This window comes from Barbatula barbatula (genome assembly GCF_947034865.1).
Source record: "Barbatula barbatula genome assembly, chromosome: 19".
In the NCBI taxonomy this organism is placed as follows: Eukaryota; Metazoa; Chordata; class Actinopteri; order Cypriniformes; family Nemacheilidae; genus Barbatula; species Barbatula barbatula.
The window spans coordinates 14,337,865-14,362,828 of NC_136782.1; the positions used below are offsets into that span (position 1 = coordinate 14,337,865).

Genomic DNA, 24,964 nt, shown 5'->3' on the forward strand with positions numbered 1-24,964 from the left:
GTATCGGATTGAGGACCATCTGCCGAATTTACCCGACGTCTCTACCTCAGAGGATTAGCTGTTATAAAAAACGAGTTACCATTAGGCAATAACCGCGTTTAGAGCGGTCTGGATAACTGCTCCTTCCGTCGGGTTGCTGAGACCTGAACCACCAGGTGCCTCTGTGAAATTCTACGGCTGACGGTCTGAGTGGATAACACCAATCGTTACTGCAGAATGTGTTACGCTCCTTTCTGCTTAAATATTTGCTTGGGACCGCAGCGTACGAAAGGTCTAGCGATAGCCTAAATGATCCGAAGTCTATGAGCTATAGGAGTTCTGCACGACTCAGCTGGCTGCACGTTTATGTATTGCGATTAAATCAGACAACATTTGATAGATTGCTCGGCATCTCATTGACAGTGTTGAAGTCCCGCTCCGGCTTGGAATACAACAATAAATGCACCTGAGTGAGCGGACAGAGATCTAACCATTTCCAACATGTTCAAACGGGGTAAGTGCAATTTGCAACTTTCGCTCGACTTGTTTTTAAAACGGGATGTTTTTTTATCTATGGACGCTTGCATAAGAATGTATTTATTTACTTTTTAAATTCCCCGCTGTGGCATAAATGGTTTTATAAAATGAAGATATAAAGTTATAAAGAAAAGTTTATGTGAAGGTCTTTTAAGTTCTTACAGATCACATATAGAGCCTATTATAGTTTTTTATAGGTGTCTACCTCTGGTGCGCTCGGCTGCGTTTAAAATATTCATCATATCACGAAATATTTTCTTACGATGCTGGCGGTGGGTGCCGCACTGCAGTTTATGCTCCGTTTTTCATCGGAAAGCGTTGTACCTTCTGCTTGCCATCAATGTAGACTATATTTCTCTTGCTGGGTTCAACGGGTTTGTCCTGGGCAGTCTGATATAATTTAAGGTAAAGGTCTCTTATTAGAATATAAAGTGTAAAGGCTGATAAAAACCCTGTCAGTGTGAGAAAGGTAATACCTGTCATCTTGTTTTCGGAAAACCATATGTGTGTAAACTTGATTAATCATACTGTCTATGTCTAGTGGTCATAATGTTTATTAGCACAGTTTACTTTACTTAATCTTAATACGTTTTCGGAGACACTTTTCAAAAGCTTTGATAACTGACTGCTATAATTGTCTGGCATTTCTTGTCTGTCTGGAAAAGAAGATTTCCTCGGAGGAGGCCCAAAGCTTTATACAGAAACAATTGTTATTTCAATAGACTTCGCGTAGGAACAAAACACACTATCAAGCGTATTACCTGCGCACTATGGAACCCTCGTGAACGCCATGAGGAACCTGCGGTGCAGCCTACTTTTATCTTTGAAAATGTAAATCCCAAGTCTGAAATCATTTTCATGTTTGTACCACACGTTAAAACCCTACAATTTACATTTGACTGTCTTTTTGGAGACATTTAGCCTCAGACACCTGGACACACATTCACTTTATAGTCATTCTGTTTTGACCATATTCAATATAAAAGTCAAATGAGACTTGTAAACTTGCATCAACAAAATGGATACCGCAAGAATGGCAACATGAAGTCATGAGGCCATTCAAAAATGGAGCTGCAAGTTTGGTAGGGGTGACATGATTTCATGCCAGTTTGTTGCAGTGCCAGATAAAACGTTATGTGCGTTGTGTTTACTAGTTAGGATTGTTGAATAATCATTTGTTTTTGCTAACTGTGGTGTTTTTCCTTCTGTAAAGATGCTTTTAAAAGTCGGAGTTGCTTTTAGTTTAATTGTGTTTCTTTGCTGTCCTGGGTACAAATTAGCCTTTCACTTCAGAATGCATTCAAATGTATGGAAAAAAACCCCCAACAGTTGTCTGCCATAACATAAATAAAGAAGAGCGGTAAGGGGAGAATACTGAATTTCTTCCAAAGAGATGCTGTGGTGTGACATTTTCCAGAAACGTCAAGCCTAAATGGATGCTGTGCAGGTTTAAGTTATGTGGCAGTGCCCTGCTTGCCAATCTTAGCAGAGCTGTGCTGTAGGTAGCACCTGACTTCTGTATGTGTCAGCAGGTGCATGTCAGTCAGATTCACAATGGAGTTTGAGAATGTAAGGGTTAATTTTCTGTTCTCCTTAATTTTCTCTTTTACGTAATAGGACCACATTCTCAAGCTTCAGTTTGCACATAATATCTGTTCAGTTATTTAAACTGAAATAGATATATCTGATGGTACATGGGATATTCAGATTTCAGATTCTTATCCGAAGGCAGTGCTTCAGACTATAATTGGTTTGTTGTGCTGAGTTGTCAGTATAGAGGACAGCCTCATTTTGAAATTCAGCCCGGAAAATACAACAAAGCTCACTGTCAGGCCCAAGATCCGGCTTGATCTACATAGGGTGACAAATGTACGCTCTGCTGAAACAATTTTGGTTCATTTGAAATTATGATTGGTTCATATCTCACACATTTCAAACCAAAACAAGCTAAAAATCAGACAGAACATAACCAAGCCCTGAAACAAGACAAGATCATGCAAAACCTTCAAGAATTAAATAACGCTTGTGCATTAGCTGTGATTATGCAGCTGTGCATGGCGTTTCAATGTGATGCTAGACAGCCTGTTAAGGGCAGATGGATGGGAGATGGGAGAGGCAGTTGGTAAGCAAAAAGGGGAACACCTGTGTCCTTACACCAGACTCCCATCTGCTATTGTTCATCATATGATAGGACCTTCACTCATCACCACAACTGAACCAGCCTGATACTCATGCTAACCTGAGACAACTTTAGCACCCTAAACCTGCTGAGTTATGTTCTCTGGCCTCATATCATTTTAGGGCACTCCTTATATTATAAGTGACACGAGTCACTAGCAGCACCGCGCAGATTAGGAAAAATAATGATTTTCTGTTTCCCTAAATAATCCTACTTCACCCCTGTCTTCTTTAGGGCAAATGGACAGCCCCGCCTGTCACAAAGGCTGAGCCACAAGTTGATATTGGGCTGCTCAACCGAATAGAGCAATAATTAAAAATGCCACTGTTTACACAATAATTTACATAAGTCAATCTACGAATAACTTAGTTGTCTCTGCACATTAACACAGGGGAGAAAGCGTTGGTCTATAATATCAAAATAATGAAACGGTTCAAGCCAAGAAACATTCTCATCCCTTTTCATAAATGAAATCAAGCATTGTTTTCTTTGCAATGAAGTACTGAGTCGTGACAGACTACACTTAAAGAGACAGTTTGTGTCTAATGACAATTCTTATCTCATTTATTCATTCCTTGTACGACTTTATTCTGCAGAACACAAAATATATTTTAAAGAATTGAAAGAAGCCCCTATTGTCTTTCTTAGCATGGACATAAAACCACGGAGACATTTCCCAAACCATCTTTTTAATTTAAGTCTTTATTTAAGTCTTTATTTTTGGGGGAACTGTCCCTTTAAATCTTAAAAAAAAGTCTTTTAATCACAGTTCGCAAGCAAGAGGGATAGTTCACCCAAAAATGAAAGTTCTGTCACCGCCAAGTTATTTCAAACCTGTATAAATGTCTTTGTTCTGATGAACACAAAGAAAGATATTTGGAAGAATGGTAGCAATGTTCAGTTCTGGGACATTATTCAGTACCATATATCTTATTTATTTGTGTTCAACAGAACAAACAAAACGATAAAATAATTTTTCCTACTATGGGAGTCAAAGTATCACTTTAATGATGTCCCAGACCTGAAAATTGCGTACATTCTTCCAAATATCTTACTTCAGCAGAACAAATCCAGGTTTGGCACAACTTGAGGGTGAACTATTCCTTTAAGGTTTCATCAAAGTTGACCACAGTGATGGTTTCAATGGATATTGGCAGAATTGATACATGCCCGTAATTAACTGCTGGTCTGTGTTTGTTGATTGGCCTGGCTAATGGCTAATAATATAACTAATTTTATGTTATTAAATGCAATATCAATATTAGTATTTTATTGTACATTATATTGTATAATTTTACTAAAGAATTTGTTGAATGGGTCGTCTAACTCTGTTGCATTTAATTTTAGCCAAGTAAGGGTTCTTCTAGTTTTAATTTTATTTTCTGGCAAATGTGATTCACTTGTTACTTAATTTGCTTGTTATCAGAAATAATCTACAGGGACTCTTTATTCTTTGCGGATGTGTACCGAAAAATACATTTGGGCCTCCAAAACGCACATGCGCTCTAACGTCTGTTTGTGTTATTGCTTTGAAACAACTCTTCGGAACTTCTAAAGTCATCAAACTAATCTGACTTTTTTAATATTCAAGCTCAGTGTAATTTAGCAGGTTCATGTAGTATGATCACATTGCTGGACATCAATTACCACACAGCTATGGAAGACATATCAGACCTCTCTGCATGCCAAGCAGCTCATTTCCTGAAGGACACGCTGTGAATAAAAAGCGATGAACTCAGGGACCAGCGAACGCCATCGTCTCGCCCAGTCTGGGTGGAACATCAATTCTTAACATTCCAGCTTTCTGTAATTATAAGTAATTAGCGGCACAGGAAGTGGTATTTTAATGAGTGTCATTCTCTACCTACGACCTCATCACTGTGAATCCGGTGGCCGGTTCACACCGGGCACAGGACACGTTCGGTCTGGACAAGGATGAATGTTTCATTCACATTTAATCTCCTCTCTCTGTGTCCTCTTCGGGAATGAACCTGGGCTTTTGTTTTTTTACACTGTAATGCTGACTTCCACAGGCATTAGACTTTTGGCAGAACCGTATAATGCTTAAGACAGAAGTGCTTGAGTTTGCAACCTGTTAGTTTTATAAACAGCCCGGATGCTTGTGGCTGACATTTTGTCTAGGAACAATGTTCTCATTAACTTCAGATTCATACTCAAACGGTAATTATATGCACATTTCCTGTCTTGCATGGTGTCCGGACGGGAAGTCTCTCCAGCAGCATGGGGCATCTCCGAGTGCCCTTTACCAACACCTGAAATCTCAGCACAAATATTTCTCTGCCCCCTTTGGAGTGGAAATGAGATGCCGGCTTGGTCATTAGTGGATGGTAATGAGGTAAAAAGAGACAAACAACCCCAAGCCCTGTTGGTTTTGTTAATATTAATAATTAATTCCCGATTAAGTGGCTAATTGCAGTGGAAAGGTCAATGTCAACGTAAGGTCCGTTGATGTCGGGAGATGAGTCGAGTGGAAAGCGGATGACAGACCAACGGTGTTGACAGTCGTCCCAGGCGTTCTAACGCTTCATTGACAGACCTGCCCGAGAGATGCTTTCATTCCCATAATGCCGTGACCAGTAAGTGCTGAGACAGGAATGCTGTGCTCCCTGCAGGCACTGGCTGGCATCTGTCACATTGCACTACTAACACATGACATGTGAATGGCGCTGAGTGAGGAACTGAATAATGGTTAGGGAGACACTTACGTACCAGAGAGAGAGAGAGAGAGAGAGAGAACGAGAGAGAAACTAATTGAAGCAGCCATGCAAAAATGTATGGTACGCTGAATACATCAATGCATATACAAGCATACACTACTGGATCACACACAAAGCATCTCAGTTGTGCTGTCTGCCCTAAAAGAGACCTTCAGAATCCATTCACTTTCTTCTGATCCATATCTTTTAATTTTCCTGCTGTGCAAACAGTATCAGCATTGAAAGGTCCGGTTTGTTTTATTGAAATCCCTGTTTGCATTGAAGTCTATTTGATTATAAAACTTCCAGCATGGAGCTTTTAATAGCCATGAACCGTCATCTGACCGTAATCTTGTGAAGTCATTTCTTTTCTATCTGCTGACCCTCCTTCTCTCATGGGTCTTAGAAACCGGAGCACATGTGAAGTCGGTATCTCTGTGTTGAGACACACCCGAGCCGTGCTCTTACATCAGTGGGGGCGGCAGGGTGGACCAGAGGTAGCTTGCTTCAATGTTAATTATTATTGGCAGTCATTATCAAAGCAGTAAATCACAGGAGGCCTGCATGACCGTGTTTTTACCACGGGCAGAGTAAACAACTCTTTCGTTTATTTTTCGGTAACTATAAGCTGTCTGAGGTTGCAAAGAAGCGTGCCACCATTCCTAGAAAAGTACATGGTCTTTATTTTTTACAATATGTGGTTAATCCATTCATAATTAGAATTTAAAGTCAGATTTTAAAAAATGTAAAATAAAGTATCATGAGGCATCCTGAAAGGATTTATTTTAAAATAATGACTGCACATCATCCTGATTATTAGACGGCTACTTACTAAATAAATATATAAATGGACATGAAATATTGATTTGCATCAGATTTATTCGATTATGTGAGAACCACAGAGTAATATAAGACCTATTAAACCAGTGAAGAAAATTGGTTGCTAGGGACAACGATCATTTAAACAGTTATGTGGCATTTGCTTACATAATGCCAGGACTGACCAATCAGAATCAAGTATTCCATTAAGTGCTATAGCTAAAAGGTTTCTCACTTTCTACTCGGCTGAATAAAATCCAATATTATATGAAAGCTGAATAGATATCCAGTGCTAAATAATTTTCAATCTCCAGATCTAGGTAAAGGAATGTGCCTATATTTATTTTAAACAGCTTTTTCTGAGAAAAATGCAGCTTTAAGTCCCGCACACTCATTTCACAATTAAATTATATCCATGGTTGGATTTAGTTTGCAATTTGGTTTCATTTTAGTCCTTAAAAATGCAACTTCAACTATTTCTAAAGTGCTTATTTTATAAAGAACGCCGCTACCTCACATAAGACAGTAAAGCAGTCCGAGTGAATAATTGATTGTTGAACCATCGATATCTATTACCGCCATAGACAGCACCTGGTAACTTGGGACGTAAGGAAGTAACCTCCTAAGGTATAGTTTGGGAAACACGCCTAGAAAAGGTATAACTGGAGTTAAGGTTTTCGTAGCGCGCTAAGAGAAAGCATTATCGGGAAACGTAGCCCTGGTCTAACAATATTGAAACATTCAATACATCTGTTTGCTGTTGTTGATACAGTTTGTGTTTTATGGGTCACGAATAAGCTGTTGTAATAGTCATTATGTTTTTATTACCACGATTTGTACTGCATTTTAAATCCAGTGAATCTTTCAGTTTATGTTGTTTATGGCATTGTATTCTTGCAATACAACAACTGCATTTATGCTTTATGGCCTGAATACTGCTACTAATACTTAAACATCACATGAACATTGATTCAGGGGCCATAAAATTACCAAGCAACAGTTTGTTAAGAGGTTAAGTTTGAAGAGGAACACATTTTACAGTAAATGTGTGTGTAAAGGGCATAGAGGTTTCCAGGGGGTTTTGTTTTGAGTGACAATATTTGAATATTGAATATTATTTGCACAGGAAGCAGTGGCACATTTAATGACCTGCCCAAATGTCAAAGCGATAACTTGTGGGGCACAAGATACAAATATGACAAGCATCAGTGAATGTTTGCAACCGTAATTGTGTAGTTGCAGTTAATATTTTAGTGTTTGCTGCCTGATTGGTAAAGACTAAACATGTAAAGAGACCCAGAGGGATGTTGTGTTTCTGTCTCTTTAAATGCAAATGACGGCTACGAACCCCTATCCAGCAGAAATCGCAGGGCTGTGTGAGCTGGTGCTTCCAGTAACAACAAAACTCTCAACAGGTAGTGGTGTAGCTTTTGTTGAAACTAGTAACTTTGTATAAGCACCTATTGTACTATTGCTCTTGTATGACATATTGAGGCTTATTGCTCCCTGAATTCTTTGTAAGTCGCTTTGGAAAAAAGCGTCTGCTAAATGACTAAATGTAAATGACACATAAAGCGAATGAGAAACACTTTCTTAATGTGGGTGTATCCATACACTCAGCTCACGATACGGTACATATCTCGATGCTGGCTTCACGGTACGATACACATCACCGTATTTTGAACAAAAGTAAAAAAATGAAAGTGAAATTCAAATAACAATTATTTTCAAAATATTAACAATTTCAGTAACTTTTTTGTTGCACATACTACTTAATACAATTTTTTTCTTAACTGAATCTAATGCACTGCAGGTTTGTCACTGAAATCTGAATAAAGATCAGTGTCAATTTCGACACCAAAATTTGACTTGTCTTTTGACTAAAATGCTATTTAGTTTCAATCATATTTTAGTCATCCCCATCATTTTAGTTTTAGTCGACAAAATCGACATTTCTTTAGTAGATATAGATATTTAGTCTACTAAAATCTAACTGGTTTAACTAATTTAAATGTTCTATACAAAGATTTAACTCTTTTGATTTGATTTACTTTCATTTAAATTATACCCGTTCATTACCATTCTTTTTCAGATAAGCTCAGTAATTTCTGGATATCCAATGTTGCAGCACAGAGAATGTTAGACCATGAACGAAATGTGTACAGGTCTATCAGTCTCATTTTGACTCATTTGACTCGTTCGTTTAGTGAAGGGCTTACTTATTCAGGTTGTGCTTGGTATAAGTGAGAGTACACAAGACAAACACGTTATTTGTTTAAAAACGGAGCACGCTGTTTTCTGAGCGAATGCACAAAAGCGTTACGTCTTTAAATCTGGCACATTTGCTCTTATAAGTGAAAGTTAACATGATAAACGCATTATATCTATAAAAACTGAAAACAAGGTCTCCATGAGTGACCTGGACACTAGACACATCACTCTGGAGTTATTGATCAAATATCTTAGATCTTTAAATTGGCTTCAATCCTACAATGAAGAACCTACAGGGAAATGGACACCCATATGATGCAAAGGAATTGGCTCCTATTTATTGCTTTTAAGTGTCTCAATCACTCTTTCTCTCCTTCTCCAGCGATTTCAAGAAGTGAAGATGCCAAGCTAAAACATAGATTCCTTTGAGAAAATTACAATTAGCATTGTTGCACTACATTTATTAAATGAAAATATACCTAGACTAAAATGAATTAAAAACAACTACTTATATAGGAAATAAAAATAGAAAATGGCTGAAGTGTAACTAAATCTAAAAACTATATTAAATTGTACCAAATATTATTAAACTAAAGACAAAAACAACAGCTAATTATAAAAATAAAAAGAACATATACAACTATATAAAATATAAAAAATACCTCAGGATCATATCAGATAATATGTAAGATCTATGGGCTAGTTGCAAGATCTATGTGCTAGCCTGTGTCTTAACAACTATTCTCACATAGCAATTAGTTAAGACTATTAGTTAAGACTTACTTTTCAGATTTCCATTAGACCAATCTACTTTTTTATGTAGACTAACTTGAAGAAGTTATAACCAGTCAAAAAAATGAGTTGACTAACTTCAACTAGTCTAAGCAGTTTATGCAGCTGACCCCTAGTTTTCAAATGAATTCAGAGGCTGTACTGTGTGACATGCTGAGTCTCGTCCCGTTTAAAACCACACAAGGCATGAGAACATAGATCTTAGTCTTCAAATAGATCATTCCAACAGTGAGCCTTTTTATTTACTTTAATGACTTGAAAGGCTCCTCAGTCTATTTTAGTGTAAGTGTGATTAAAGCTTTTAGTGTCAACACAACCTCTGGGAGAAGTGATGCTTTCACAGATTCACCCCTGTCTCTTGTAGCCCGGCCATGTAAGTAATTCATCTAGCTTGAACTACAGAAGAGCAAGCAAACTCTTTGTGCAAAGCAGCTCATTTACACTTCCATATTCCCCTATGATTGTTTTGCTTTTAGGTCACAATAAATCCTGATTTATCCCCCCGCTGTACAAGTTCATTTACACCACAAACTCCCAAAACTGCCTCAGCAGCAAGAGAGTTAAAGCAAACAGAAACAAAGATGTATAATGCTTTGAAAGAAAACACTGCGACAACAGCAGATGCCACAGAGATGCGCATTTTGTTGTGGATTAAAATGTTTTTTTATGAGGCAGAAAAACGTATGTAAAATGTGAATTTAATGGAGAGAGAAATGGAGAATGGGAGTAAGCGCACCTGCAAGGACAGACATTAGCTCGTGTCAGGATTCTAATAGACGGAACTACTTTTCTGTGTCACGCTTGCCCTCTCCGCTGATGGATGGGGAGGTTAGCAGCCTCTCGCAGTTTGTCGGCTCTGTGAAGCCCAGCAACCACTTTCCGCCTGACTCTATGAAGCCCAGCCTATCAGAATGTTGTATTCACTTATAGTGCCCATCATTCGGACCAGACATCAAGACCTCACATCACCAAAGGAACCGAAAACTTGATTTTACTCATCACTTTGATTGTATTTGCATTTTATTTTGCTTAATTTGGGTCTTTGAGAGCCTTTTCTTTGAAAGTGCGTTGCACCGCGAAGGGAATGATTCATTGGAGGATCTCACATCAATGGAGATTTTAAAGACAGAGCACTGGAAAAATCAGACCAGGAGAAAAAAAGAGGAAAAGAGTGCAGTGTGAAGTAAGATTTGATTGCAGTGCAGGCCGAGTCTGATTAAAAGAATTTTCTGATTAAAAGTTTACTCATCCTCATATTGTTGCTAACCTGCGTGCTGTTATTTCTGAACACAAAGGATAAATTTGAAGAATCTTTACAAAGCTGTTTGTCATACACGGCATGGTTATTACAATGTTCTTCAAGCTCCAAAAGGATAAAAAAGCACTATGAAAGTTGTCAATACAACTCATGTACTAGGTTTTCTAAAAATAATTCTACTAATTTGATGGAAACAAAATTAAAGACTTTCATTATATCACATGTGATTTCACAGAAAAAACAGCAAAGGGATTTAAAACAATTTGACAATGAAGCAATTTTATATGAATTCTTACGACATGAATCATACAGAAACATACAAATATTTGAAAGAAGTAATAAAGCTCTCCCCGTAAACCTAACCGTAACTAGGGTGAAAGCAAATCGCAAAAAAAGCAAGTTAGCTAGCTCAGATCATATCGATGAATTGCTATGAAATCATGTTGGTGTATGATGACATGGGTGAATAAATAATCACATTATTTTCATTATCGGGTAAGCTAGAGGAAATTTTGAAGAATGTTGGTAACCCAACAATGGCGATACCCATTCTTTTTCATTGTATAGACACAAAACCAATGTAAGTCAATGGGTAACGCTGTTGTTTGGCTAACAACATTCTTCAAAATATCTTCTTTTGTGTTCTGATGAAGAAAGAGATCAGGTTTGAAATGACATGAGGGTAAGAAAATGATCAAAGAATTTTCATTTTTGGTTGGACTATACCTGTAAGTGCACAAAACATTTACCAGCCACTTTACTCAAAATCACAATGTCTTGAGCTAAAACTTAAAAGGGTAACACTCTGCTCTAATAGAGGTCCATTAGAATCCATTTTATGTCCAGATGTCTCTTTTATTCTTCCTTTGACCTTTAACGTTTCGCTCTGATAGCACACAAACATGTACTCAGCTTTGTCTGACACTTTTCAATGAATTAGGACGGAGAGTATATGTTTTTCTACAGAGGAGCAAATGCTGTTTTCTATCCCCTGGTCCTTTTCAGGTCACATTTTTCTCTGTAACGGTTTCATTATTTAAGCTTTTCTTCTATTGCTCTCTGCCTCTAGGGTTCAAAGGAAATGCACAAGGCTTTAGTAACAGAAGTGGCTTGTGCTTTACTGTGAAACCACATGGTATACATTATTCCTAGCAGGTGAGGGTCATTGAAAGTGTCTATTTAAGTTTTCACAAAGAGAAGAATGGTGGGGCAAGGGTTAAACAATCTGTCCCTGAGTTTCAAACATTACGTTTATTTAACAGTTAACTTGGCACCAATAGCCACAGGAGGTGGTGTTCAAGTGAAGATTTATTTCATCACAGACACAGTGACTTTTTAAGCAGTGGTTCTTAACCTTGTTGGAGTTACTGAACCCCACCAGTTTCATATGCGCATTCACCGAACCCTTCGTAAATTCGAAAATTAAATATGATTTTTTTCAAATTCAAAACATAGGTATATATTTTACTGGTGCACAAAATGAACCGTGCATCAACATCACTGTGTTTTAAAGAACAAAACCATTAAAACATTTTTCCATCTCCATGCAGGTTAAGGAAGTGTTCTCTTAGTTTTGCCGGTGCTAGACTAGAATTGCAAATCATGCAGTTAGGACGCTGACTCCCACCACGTTCCGTTATACATGTGAATCCATATTGTACATATTCGTCCGACCAAATTCTTTTTTTGCTCGACATAGTTAGTATGAAGGGATTCAAATATTAAGAACGAAATCACACGACGTACCATCACGACAGTCACAAGTCGACTACTGAGCGCACCAAATTCCCTGCAGCACAGATAGGCCAAGCGATGTTGTGTGATCACCTGCAGCCAATGATGGCCAATCGGGGCGTGTCATCACGAGTCATATGAGTCGGGTGTGTGTCTTGACCTCCACCGAACCCCTGAGACTGACTCACCGAACCCCTGGGGTTCGATCGAAAACCCAGGTTAAGAACCACTGGTTTAGAGGGACAGTTAACTTTAAAAAATAAATATTCTGTCATGATTTATTGTGTGAAGGCCATTGCATATTGAGTCCGAAATTTATTTTACATACTGCCTCCGATATTTTCGTCCGTCATAAAATAATTTGGACTTGGTTCGATTTTCTGCATTTCTCGCATCCGTAGCGAGCATTTTGAGAGGCATTTTGAAAATTCAGTGACACCGTACAATGAGCGCCAAATACGGAAAAAATTTCGGACCGTATGTGCATGGTTACCAACATTCTTCAAAATTTCTTCTTTTGTGTTTTCCATAAAAACTAAAGTCATACACGTTTGGAATGACATGAAGGAAAACAATTTTCTTTTGCCCGAAATATCCCTTAAAGTGATTTATCTGACTGGTGTACGTGGTTAAGCTGTTAGGGACCTGGGTTAACTGGTTTACTATGTCCTGAAACACATCTCACACTAACCAATCTCCTTTTTAGCACAGCATAGCATTTTAGTCCTCCAGTCAATTTCTATAAAAGTGCTTAAAAAACTAACCCAAAATGTCAGGAATTTCCTGCTAATACTGTCAACTTAATACTTACAACCTCCACCTCCCTTCTACAATTCTGTACTGCGGGATCAAGTGGTTAAGATTCTGGCACAAACAAATAAACAGCAAGCAACAAAACAACCATCATAAAAGCCCAGCAGACACCTCTCGTCCCCCAAAGGGGAAGCATTGCAATACTGCCGCAATTATTTTGCCGATTGGCAAGGCTACAGGCTTTCTGCAGAGGCAGCTGTGCTGAAACAGGTGCGTAAGCTACATGTGTGCGGCTGCGGCGGTATGAGCCCATCCGCAGAACCCTGTTTCTATAGAACATGGCAGCGTCACAAAGTAGACAGCACAGCCCGCTGGTGCTTTTGGAGGCGGACACTAAGGCAGGTGCTCGCGTTTAGCATAAACAAACGCATGAACCCATCCGCATCATATGCGGATCGCCTAAATTCAGTTTCCATTACCATTTGCCTCTCGTGTTTATTGGGCTCCATGCAGCTGCCAACACAAACAGGCTTTCAGAGACTTCAAGAAAAGCCTTTGAATTTAAATTTAAATGTCATTTAACAGCTAGTATTCAAAAGCTTGTTGGGAAAACATAATTTTTGTCTGTTTGATGCTGTGTGTGTTTTTCAGAGTTTAGTTTTGTCGTGAAAGGAGCACACGCCCACACGTACATACAAAAATCACAAGGAAAAGGTCAAATAGTAAAAAAAGGGTAAAATAGTGCCTGCTAACAAAAGTAAAACATATTTAAACGTCACTGCGGTTTATGTCAAACGGTCCAAAAATCTTGCAAAACAACTGTCATTGTGGTTTCTTTATCATTGTTTACATGTGCCGCAGAGGTATAGCTCAAGAAAAACAATGCATGCTTTTCCCTGGGGTGTAAAAAAAATGCTCACCTGAAATCAAAGGTGCCTCTCATCACCCTCAATCCATCACATGGTGATCTCCATGTGAAAAACAAGACACTCGCCAAGTAAACACACCGCAATCCAATGATGAATGATCTGATACAGAACAAAAGAGAAATTGAGATATGGTATTGATGCCTTCAATGGGGCAGTCCAGACACATTAATCTAACAAGAGAACTGCCCATTATTGCTAACCTTGATGCCTCTATACGCAACTCACGATGGGGATAATAGCAAATGGACAGTACGGCCCAACAGACCTAAAGACTTTATGGTTGTGTCAATACTACTGGAGTCCCCTACGTCTTGAGAAGTAATGAGACAAAAGCCCCAACCCTGAAAGAGTAATATCATTCATTATCCATGACTAACAGGCTCTCTCTGGCTTCAGTGAGGGGCTGGTACTGCAACCTGCAGTCAGCTGTCATTAGCCGGATATCTTCATGGACCCCTGAGAGATGCTGAGACTGTGACGGGCAGCCATATCTCTGGAGTGCTGGATTAGACAAAGGGCACCTGACGTATGCACATGGTGCCTGTGACTGTTGCCTCTATACACTGAGAAACGTTTTACACCAGAAATATGATTTAATAAGACTTTGTGGAGAATTAACAAATTTGCAAGTAAAACAAAAGCTCACAGAAACTTTAGGGAAACATTTTCAGTGTTTTCTAGTTTTCTCAAAAACACACACACATAAAAGCACAAATTATACTACGGATGCACCCCCACAAACATGCAACCCACAAACCTTCGGGGAAGACCTCCCACACACGCACACACACAACACTAACCTCTTTGAACATGCAGAGGTGCTATAAACATTTGCTCCCACTCATGCCAGCAAACACAAGGCAGTCTGGCAACAGCAGGCATCATGTGTATAGGAAAGGAAGCACTCGCTGTCAGACCCTTAGCACAGAGAGAACGCAAGCTATGAAATTAAAAGACAGCAGAAGTGTTGTCCCTTAACCCATGTATTTACATGTGTCCTTCATTGAGATGTTGCTCTAATAATAAGTAGGGAAAGAGACAGCGAGAGAGAGACACGAAGCAAAAACACAGTCTGCAGAATTCTGTGTAGCTACTTCCTCTGTTCAAGGCCTCCGGCAGGGATTCTGCGTGTGTGTGTATAAACGTGTGCGTGTGTGCGCATAGACGACCTCGAAATAAATAATTGATAGAAAAGGGAATTGTTAGCAAGTGTGGGATAATCACAGAGGCTCGGACTAATTGGAGAGCGTTTTTCACCTTGTTGCCGTGAGTGCCAGGGTATTAAAAAACGTAACCAGCGGGGATGTGAAGTATGGACCAGAAACCTGGGAGCGGGAACACCAGACGAAATGTTCCATTAATGATAAAATTCAATTAATGTTTCTTTCTCCTAAACAGGAAAAGCGAAGAGTGGTAGATGAAAAGCTAAACTGAACTGAAGGCTTAAGAGACGGTACTGTAGGAAGACTGATTCAGTTTAATTAATTCCCTCTTAATTGGATAAAGTCAATGAGTTATGACAACTTCTCAAGACATATCTGAACAAAATACTACATACTAACCTAAAACTAAATACATGGCGAGTCTACAGTTGCATGCATGCAAGCTTAATAATTCAGATTTATGTTTTACTGCTGATATTCTGATTACTGGTCAGGTGCCAGTAAAAGTGTTTTAGGAGTTCTTTAGATGCTGGAATAAGCAGAAAACTGTGTAAAAATGGCTTTGGATTGTGTTATTGGTAAACTAGTGTAATGCTCCCTAGAGTTCTGTCGAGCCTTTAGTGGCCTGTCCTTTAAAAACTGCTGTAATACAGAACGTTCAATACTGGGAGAAAAAAAATTCAAAGCTGTGTTTTCAATCTGTTTTTTTTCAGTGCCTGTTGGCTTAGTGCAAGATTCTCCCTCTCTTCTTTCTTCATGTTGAATTATTAAAGTGTTTTGATTCACTGAATGATTGTGAATGTGGGGCTGCAGCTCTCAGCAGCGCAGTCGCATTGCTTGTTTTTCATTCGCTTTCCTTCGTCGTTTCGTTTCTCTTTCAGCCTTGCTGTTTTTCCAACCTTGTTTAGTTATGAAACAACCCTCTTTTTTTAGCGAATTGCTACCTGTCTACAGGCATATGCGTTTTTCCTCCAAAGATATACCCAGATTTCGACCCCCTGCCTGCGTGCTGTGCTATTTATCTACATCTACATTCAGGTCAGCCCGTAGTGGAAAATAAAAAAAATACGTGCGGGTGTGAGAGAGGAATCTTTTTATTCCCAGAATGCACTGGGAGCTTGTCCCAAAATGGCAAAGAATGCTTAGCTGCCTCTGGGGACATAACACTCTTCCCTGTCTTTCACTGAAACAGTAATGTTGAGATATATCACGCTTTCTTTCTTTTAAACATCTTTATTTCGGGTCCACAATAGACACGAGCTATCCATTGCAAATCATCATGAGAAACCAAATTTGTTATTTTGGTCCTTCAAAATGGTTTGATAGCTATTATATAAAGTATTTATGATATGATAGCTATATTATACAGCACAATGGATCATGGGTTTAAACCCAAGGAACACACATATACATGTATACGTTGAATTCAATGTTATTCGTTTTGGATAAAAGCATCTAGTAGTAGTATCAAAATGTATATCATTTTTCATCAAAACACAACAGGATCTGTGTTCTATGCTAATGCTCCATGCACAGGGAATAAACAAAATTCCTGCAGACGGTTAAACATAGACAAGAAAGCGCTGTTAGTTTCAGCTGCTCGTACAATACATCATAAACTCAAAGCAACCTGTCTGACAAGTAGATTGTGAATTGCATTTACTGACCAAATTAAACACATCTGTCACGTAATCGCGCAGGAAAAAGCGGTGTAATGAGAAGCAGTGTTGTTTTATGAGGAGACTGCTGGTGGTAGAGTTTCCTGATATTTCTCAAACATGGCCCGGGGCCCGTTCTATTGCATGAAAATGAGGCAGTGATATGTCACGTAGGAGTTCTCAAGGGGATAGAGAAGCCGTGTGGAGTATTCCTCAGTCCAAGCAATGACTTCACATGACAGTGACACAGATTGTTCAGAAGAAAGACGGATTTAAAAATGTCAAGAAGGAGGACAAGGGTCGATTCCACATAAGGTGGTTATAAATAATGATTGGAAATCCCACAGGGGCAGATAAAAAGCCTGTGGAATGATGTTTTACATGCTTTTTGTATGGGGTTTCTTGAATACCGGAAATCTTTTTCATTCTTTAAAATCCAATGACTCATATACCACATTAGGATTCAAAGTATATTTCACTTATCTTTTTAAATGCATAAGTGTGTTTAATAGCATACTGGATACCCTATATCTAATAGTTTTTGCTGTGGGGTTGAGAACGGGGGAAAAAACGGCAGCTTTGTATTTGCTTATGAGTTGTATTTGCTATGATAACACTAAAGTCTATTGGAGGGACTAAGGTCAAGGATCCTGCTTTGCTCAGTCAATATAAATCCCCTCTCTTGAGATAGCTTTCACTTTCCTGGCACCTCCAGCAACCATCACTGTCTCCATTTATTAATCAAGACCATCCATTCAGGCACCATTTGCACTCGATAAAAAGCGCCATTTAGCCAAACAAGCCTTTACTCTTACTTTTAGCTGAAAAAAGCCAGAGTCTTCATTCACTATTCATTCAGGGACACTCAGTGAAGCCAGTGTAGTTCAGCACCAAGGACAGCACCCTCACATAGCTATACTACTTACATTCATGTAAGTCTTTCAGGGTTAAGCCATTATTGGGTCAAAGACAGTGTAAAAAGAAGAGACCACTATTACAAAAATAAATAGGAGATGTTCCAATATGGCAGGTAGAGGACTGTAAGTCTTGCCTTTTACATTAGTGAGAAATCCTTTTTGTGTGCCTGATTTGATGCAACAACCATGTGACCACATTTGTCAGATTCAGTTTGATTTTATTCAAACCTAAGATTAACCAACACGTTTAGAGATTTTCCACTTCCACATTCAGGTAAATAGGTGCTACACTTGCATGGCTAAGAAATAGCTGCCTGGGGGTTTTGCCAAGATGTCTACCGAGGGAACTGACTTGCCTTAAAGGGATTTTAAATGAGCTGATGTGAGAAGTAGTGCATAATGGACTCAATATCAAAATACAATATCAAAAACTGACCTGTGGTCAAGGGGATGTGCATGCAGCGGTTGCCAATGCCACCTGTTGAAGCCCCCTGCCATGCGCTCTGTCTGACATAGAGAGAGAGAGAGAGGCAGCTGTCTTGCTGTGATCTGAACTGCTCTTTTATCCTAACTCACTCAGTCACACACATCACAATTCAAACGCTTGTTTTGACATCTGACAACACCTGAAAAATCCAAGATGTCAGAAGACTTTGGAAGGACGTTATTTATTTCGAGTGGATGACTGTGTGTGAGAGAGAGAGAGAGAGAGAGAGAGAGAGAGAGTGGGAGGGAGGGAGAACCATAGGGCAAGAGATAATGTCTTAGGCCAGTATGACAACAGCATATAAATTTAATCGCAGACCAGCAATGAGTGTGTTTTTATGGACATACTGTATGACACTGAACAATCACACAAGAAAAGCTTTCCACTTTGACAACGAGCTGAATGGCCTCTTTGATGTTTCGTGGGAGAAAAGATGAATGAGTCGGGAGGTAAAATACATTATATAATTCTTTAAAAATGCTTTACTTAACACATTGGCATTCCGTTGTATGTAGCTCTGTGTTGTATGTCTTTGGGACTAAAATACAGCTGTATACATCCTTACAACTACTTCAAAAACCATTTGGACAGACTGTTTGCACAATTCATCTAAGCAAAAATGGCTAAGGAAAGAGAACTTAAATTAATATTTGATATTTTGTCTATGCAGTGACATTCATACATTTTACTGTGGCTCAGGGGCCCAAATACTCTGCATTTATTAATCTGTGAGTTTTTTTATTCATTACCTGGGCTGAGTCAGATCATCAGCAGATTAATGGTAGTGTGGTGTCCCCCTGTTGCTTCGAGGATATCACCACACACGCTGGCATCATCCCCTTTGCAAACACACCCCGCACTTCACTGGGGCATCCGCCCTCTGCCATATCACTATTAATTGGCACTACAAGGTCTATCACATGCAATCGCACAGGTCCAGAATACACAACACATTGTCCTCAGAGTGTCCATTGTCTATAATGACCTTCGGTTTACATAGCTTTGATTGTGAAGTGTTTGCTCACTCCTCTTTCTTTTGTTCTTTTCTCGCTCTATCCTTGTTCCGTTCTCTCCCCATGACAGCTGCTATTTTTAAACGTGTGTCTTTCGGAGGAAAGAGTCAGTGGTAGAAACAAGCAGGAATTTGAAGTCGGGCCAAGATGGGAATACAGGAAGTATCATACAGACGTTTCCAGACCTAGCTGCCTGTAATGGCCGGTCTGTCATGCTGCATGCTGTTTGTTGACAGCAGAACCGTATTACATTGTTTCGTGGCACATAATGCACATCACCATCTGTTTACAAAAACAAACTGCTGAAAAGGTGTTGCGCAGATATGGAACGCTGTGACGAAAACACAATAAGTCGTAACAGCACGCAAGACAATAAGTTGTAAATGAGCCTTCAAAAAGCTATGAAGGAAGTCTTCTAGTGTTGCTAAGCTGATTTGAATACTGCCGCAAATGACTAATCAGGATTCCGCTTGGACCAATAGCTCTGAAGGGGCAACAGCGCACGGGTCACAACCTCAAGTGAGATGGACCATTAGCCAACTTTCCTGTCCTTAATTCAATGTCAGACAGGAGCAGAAGCAGTGTGAGACAAAACAAAAGTCAGTTCAGTTTCTCTGTTAAAGAGGTCGGACTTGCTGAATGACAGGACTGCATCCAGAACGTGGATGCAGTAAGCGGTTGTGAATGTGTGGGTACCTGACTGATTTTAGAGGAATATGAATAGAGTAAAGGAAGCAGATGTCAGATGTGTGCGATTCCACTGTGTTTGTAAAGGCATGTCACTTTTACTTGGCAGAGTATGGTTTTTACCCCCTCAACTTCCCCACCCATCTATAGCCGCACCCCTCCTTCTGGTTTATATTGAAGGATGATTGAGGTAGATAAAAGCCATCAGCGTTTGGAATTTTCACCCCCTCGATCATGACCCCTGAGGTGATTGCGTTACATTAACGAAATTAGCAACCGCATTACATACGTCAAGATGCTAGGTGCAGCAAGTCATTTACAGCACCACGTTAAATAGTCCCATGTGCACTCAGTTTATTTTTCAGGCTGTAAGTTTAGGATATTCTTATTTGTCTAAATGAAACGTTGTTTAATATCGAACATAGACAATACAGGGAGGCCGGCGGAGGAGGGGCCATTGTCCAAATGGCACACCCATCAGCACTCTAATCAGTTTGGTGAAATTCGACCATCTATTTCCTATATTCACCAGTAATAGTTCATAGTTTATGTATAAGTTATGAGTAAATAACTATACTGTATATAGTATGTTATGTTGCGCAGCTCTGGAAAGCTGCTCACCCATGCTCAGATGCTAAGCATACAGTATTCACAGTCCTCCCTACTGTAAACCCCCTGAGACGCAGGGTCCTGAATGCACAGACCTCTGCCTCCTCATGCAAACCAATTGATTTTTTGAGGGGCACGGTGGCAGGAGGATGTGCATGCTGCCCACAGTCGAGATAAAAACAGGAGCCAAAAATATGCAGCTACGGTGAAGTGAAAAACGTCCAGAGAACACACAAACACGCTGGTGAGAGATTTTGGGGGAAAGTTGTGAGAATGTGGGCGGAATGAGAAAACATTGAGAGAGAGAGAGAGAGAGAGAGAGAGAGAGAGAGAGAGAGAGAGAGAGAGAGAGAGAGAGAGAGAGAGACGACATAATACAATCACAGGTAATCAAAGCATGCACTTCAAACAAGCCGAGACATTTGTTATTATTTGTGGAGCTCTTTCCATCTGTTTGTTTGAACTTGCGGGGTATTAAAAATGATTCGCCTCAATCACCAAAGGCAATTTTCCCAACATACCCTTTCATTTCAGGCGAATATAAAGCCTCTTCTCCAGTCACACAGGGCCAAGTCCCGACATTAACGGGGCGAGACCCCGGACTGCACCATGTTATTGGCAACGGTAATTAATTCTGTAATCAGTAGCAATCAACACACAAAAAGATTTCACCGCTTCACCTTAGACGAAGAACAGAAACCTCACTTTATGACTATTAGTCAATGGGCGGATGATCATAACTTACTTGTGTTTAATAATGTATGTGTTTACCTCACAACAATGTCAAAATACTACAGAGATATGCGTGGGTTTGGTTACATGGAGATGCATGCTTGACAGGAATCTCACATAGATGGAGTGAATCGCTCTGATCCAAAACTTACCAGACTAACTCAGTAGGCAGCATTTTGTGGCACGGTAGTCACGCTCCTGCTGTTTCAAAAAGTAGAAGAAATAATTATTCTGTCTCCTGAGATATCAGGTTTTCATCTATTTTTACGGCAGCTTTGTGTGTATGCTTAACAATGATGGCAATCCCATAATAAACTGCACAGAGCTAGGTGCTAGAACAAATTTGAGAAGGGGACAGATGTTGATTATAGTTATTAATTAAATTGAAAATAATTGAAAATTGGGTGTATTTTTCCAAAATATGCTTGTTCGATTATTATGTTTTCCTTTATTAAAATAAATCGTGAGCAAATTCTCCTGTGTACAGAAAGCTATTTGCCAGCTATGTGGAGTGCTCCAAATCAATCACTTATCAAGTTCCAATCCATTTAAGGTGTTGCCATAGAAAGCAGTTGCCAATGAAGGCAGCTCACAAGGCTTTGGAACAGAGCCATTGTGTGTATGTGTGTGGTCCTAGTAAAACCTTCAAGTTTCCGAACATTGAACGTATAAATCTTATGAGTCTAGTACAAACTCATTTTCTGAAAACGCAGAAAGGTTTGTGTGAGGGTTATGTTAAGGTTGAAGGTGTTAAGGGATAGAATATACAGTCTATAGAGTTTAAAAATCATTCCAGGTACTTTTATAGAAAGTCCCCATAAAACAAGGAAAACCCAACTTCTTGGGAAAACGTAGAGCATGTCTCACTCATGTTTCTGATTCCTCACGCTACAGCTGAAGATTTCTATTTCATACTCTCTCTCTCTCTCTCTCTCTCTCTCTCTCTCTCTCTCTCTCTCTCTCTCTCTCTCTCTCACTCATTTATTTATTTATATCATTCTGCAAAACTCTGTAACCCCAGATGCATTCTGTAATAAAACACTGCGAGAAATTATCCTCTCTATTTTCACTCAGCCCATCGGGCATCATTATTCTTCCCAGCATTCCCCTCCTCACCTGTGACACTAAGTGGAAGAAAAATTACACCTTCAAACCCCTTCTCTCTCTCTGGTTTCATAGCTACTTTAGACAATTCTAAAGGGGAAGAAAAAAAACAGATGAGAGAAACCAATTAATTTTAAGCTGCAAAATTCAGGCACCCAGAGTACTTGATCCTTTTCCCAAATTACAGAATCACAAACGAAGCCTGAGCCACCACCAGACACTGTGCTGATCCCAGGGCACCGAGGGTCTCCATTCAATACACCCTTCCTTTTCCAGCGTTTTAGCATGTACTTTGAGTAAACCCCTCCACTATTAGCACCAAAGTACGCTACACAATGCCTGGCCTGACACAATAACCTCTTAGCACAGGCAATTACAAACTAATCGCTTACTGAAACAGACTTACTGAATGTAATTGCTCAGCCATGGATATCGGGGTTTTTCTCGTAGTGAATTACATTCTTATGTCTCTAATGGAGATGAGCTTTAATCTGCGATGGATCAAATGAGCCAGTAACTCAGATTACAGCAGTAATGACTTTGATTACGTAGATGTATACACATGTATATTATATCTGCTTACAGTCATGCCGTTTTTTATTGGGAGATAATGTCGATTTCAGGCTAATTCACAGTCATCGATAAACATTTCATACATTCTAAAGTTGGACTTGGATTTACAAAGTTGGGAGGCATAAATATCATTATCACTCTGCCAGGTTTACCGACCAATAAAAAAAATCCCTAGCGGTTGTTTGTTGGAGCAGTGCGAATTAGCCTTTATCCAACCGGCACGGGATGCTATACAACCCCCTACAGCAAAAAGCTCCAATAGACAGCCTTTAGTCTTGTAAGAGCACGGTTCACCTCTGAGGAATATAAGATGCTTGAACTGAAGATCTGCGCCACAACAGATTTCTCAGTGTGCCTCAGAACCACACTGAGCCGGGCCAAGTTTCTCTGCACTGGCCTGCTATTAATAGCCCTCCCAGCCTCCAGAGAAACAACACTGAAGAACCGAGAAAAAGAAAAAAGGAGAGTGAGAGATATGGAAACAGAGACGTAGAAAAGCAATAGGAAGATTTCAACGCTCTGCGGCCCCACCCAACCACCTCCTCTCTCACCAACTTGGAAGCTGGCAGTGTCCAAGGTCACCTCCTCTATTTATCCAGTACAACCATTTACCTCTGTTTCTGCTCCCAGAATCCCCCTGACAAAAGTCCTTTTTAGAATTGCTGAGCGACAGCATTGTCACGGCATACAAATTCACCACCAGACCTTTTTGTACAGCGCATTTAATAATTGCGGACCACTTGGCTGGTTTTCATTCACATAATGCTCAATAGAACGAGGCCGCCATCCCCCGCGCGACGCAAAATAATGTTGCTGTCGCACCGCTATCTCCTGCTATAAACGCGACACTTCAGAATAACATCACAGGATCATATTTTTGCTCCCTATCTGTCGGAAACCGCTGTTGTGGAATAATTACTACCTTTCCGTAGTGCACACTATAAAAACAGGACATCAGAAAGAAACGCAGAGCTCACACTGTTAAAACGCGTGGCTACGCCATCACAGATTAATTTTGCATTAATTGAAAATAGCCCGTTGTTTGACAAGCTGTAATGCAGACCGGAATTAATCCTCAGGGGAGATCAAAACTTGCTTCCAATTAAGTCGCTGATAATGTCACCTGCGCTGTGAGTAGTGTAGGGTAAGACATTTTGACCTCTGAAGCCACCCCCCCACCAGCCGGGGCGTGTTCTAGCTGTGCTTTAATTAAAGCGAGACCATTTACTCCATTATGCAGTAATTATCTGATTTCACACGCAGATACGTCTACCTTATTACACAACTGAAAGGCTTGCTGAAAGTATGTGCTCATACCGAGTTGAAACAGGAGTCTTTTGATGTCTCTTATGACAAGGGTTTTTGATGACCGTCTATTTGTTGATAACGTTTATATTGATGTATTTGTATTCAATTGAGTCAACTCTACAGAAGCTAATTGCAATTTTAGAACCATTAGGGTAAATAAATATTATGAAAATACATAAATAAAACAGTTGTTTACGGACAACTAACTACCACTTTAAATAAAACAGTTCAATTACAAATTTTACTCTACGTAAAGCTGGCTTTAAAGCGGATGTAACAGAGTTTCTGACAATCTCGTATTAATCTTGAGTACCTACAGAGTATTGGATACTTTGTATCTTTAAAGAGTCTTTAGTTTAATCACATTTATAAAAGACAGATACACCCGTGCAATTCTTTTTAAAAACCTCCTGCACCCATTTGGGGGGCATGGGCAGTACTAAAGCATGTTGCAGGTTCCTCTATACTCTTCTTTATACTTTATATTCTGTTGAATTTAAATAATGTCAGATATAACATTTACATTCACATTTTGGCATTTTTCTGACGCTTTTATCCAAATTGGCTTACAAGAATTATGAAAAAATGAAGTAATACATCTTAGCTCTTTTCTTTAACAAATGCTTGTTTTTAGTGTTATCTATTCTATCGGTAGCCGTTCAGTAGGTGATACATCCAAAATTATGGCCAGCATACAAACCTCTAATGTATTTCTGACATGTTTCTTGTAAAATATGTACTTTGGAGTCCTATTCAACATTGATGAAATATCAAGGAAGAGATATATGTTTCCCAAGATTCCATA

General features: G+C 39.4%; 1 protein-coding gene across 1 annotated transcript in view; it reads left to right on the forward strand.

Annotated features, from left to right (window-relative positions):
- Window positions 1–24,964, forward strand: part of rtn4rl1b (reticulon 4 receptor-like 1b) — a 119,045-nt gene continuing 94,081 nt past the window's right edge. The window contains exon 1 of the mRNA XM_079482258.1: window positions 1–493. Coding sequence (XP_079338384.1) covers window positions 481–493 — 13 coding nt within the window. The 5' untranslated portion in view covers window positions 1–480. The remainder of the gene's footprint in view (window positions 494–24,964) is intronic.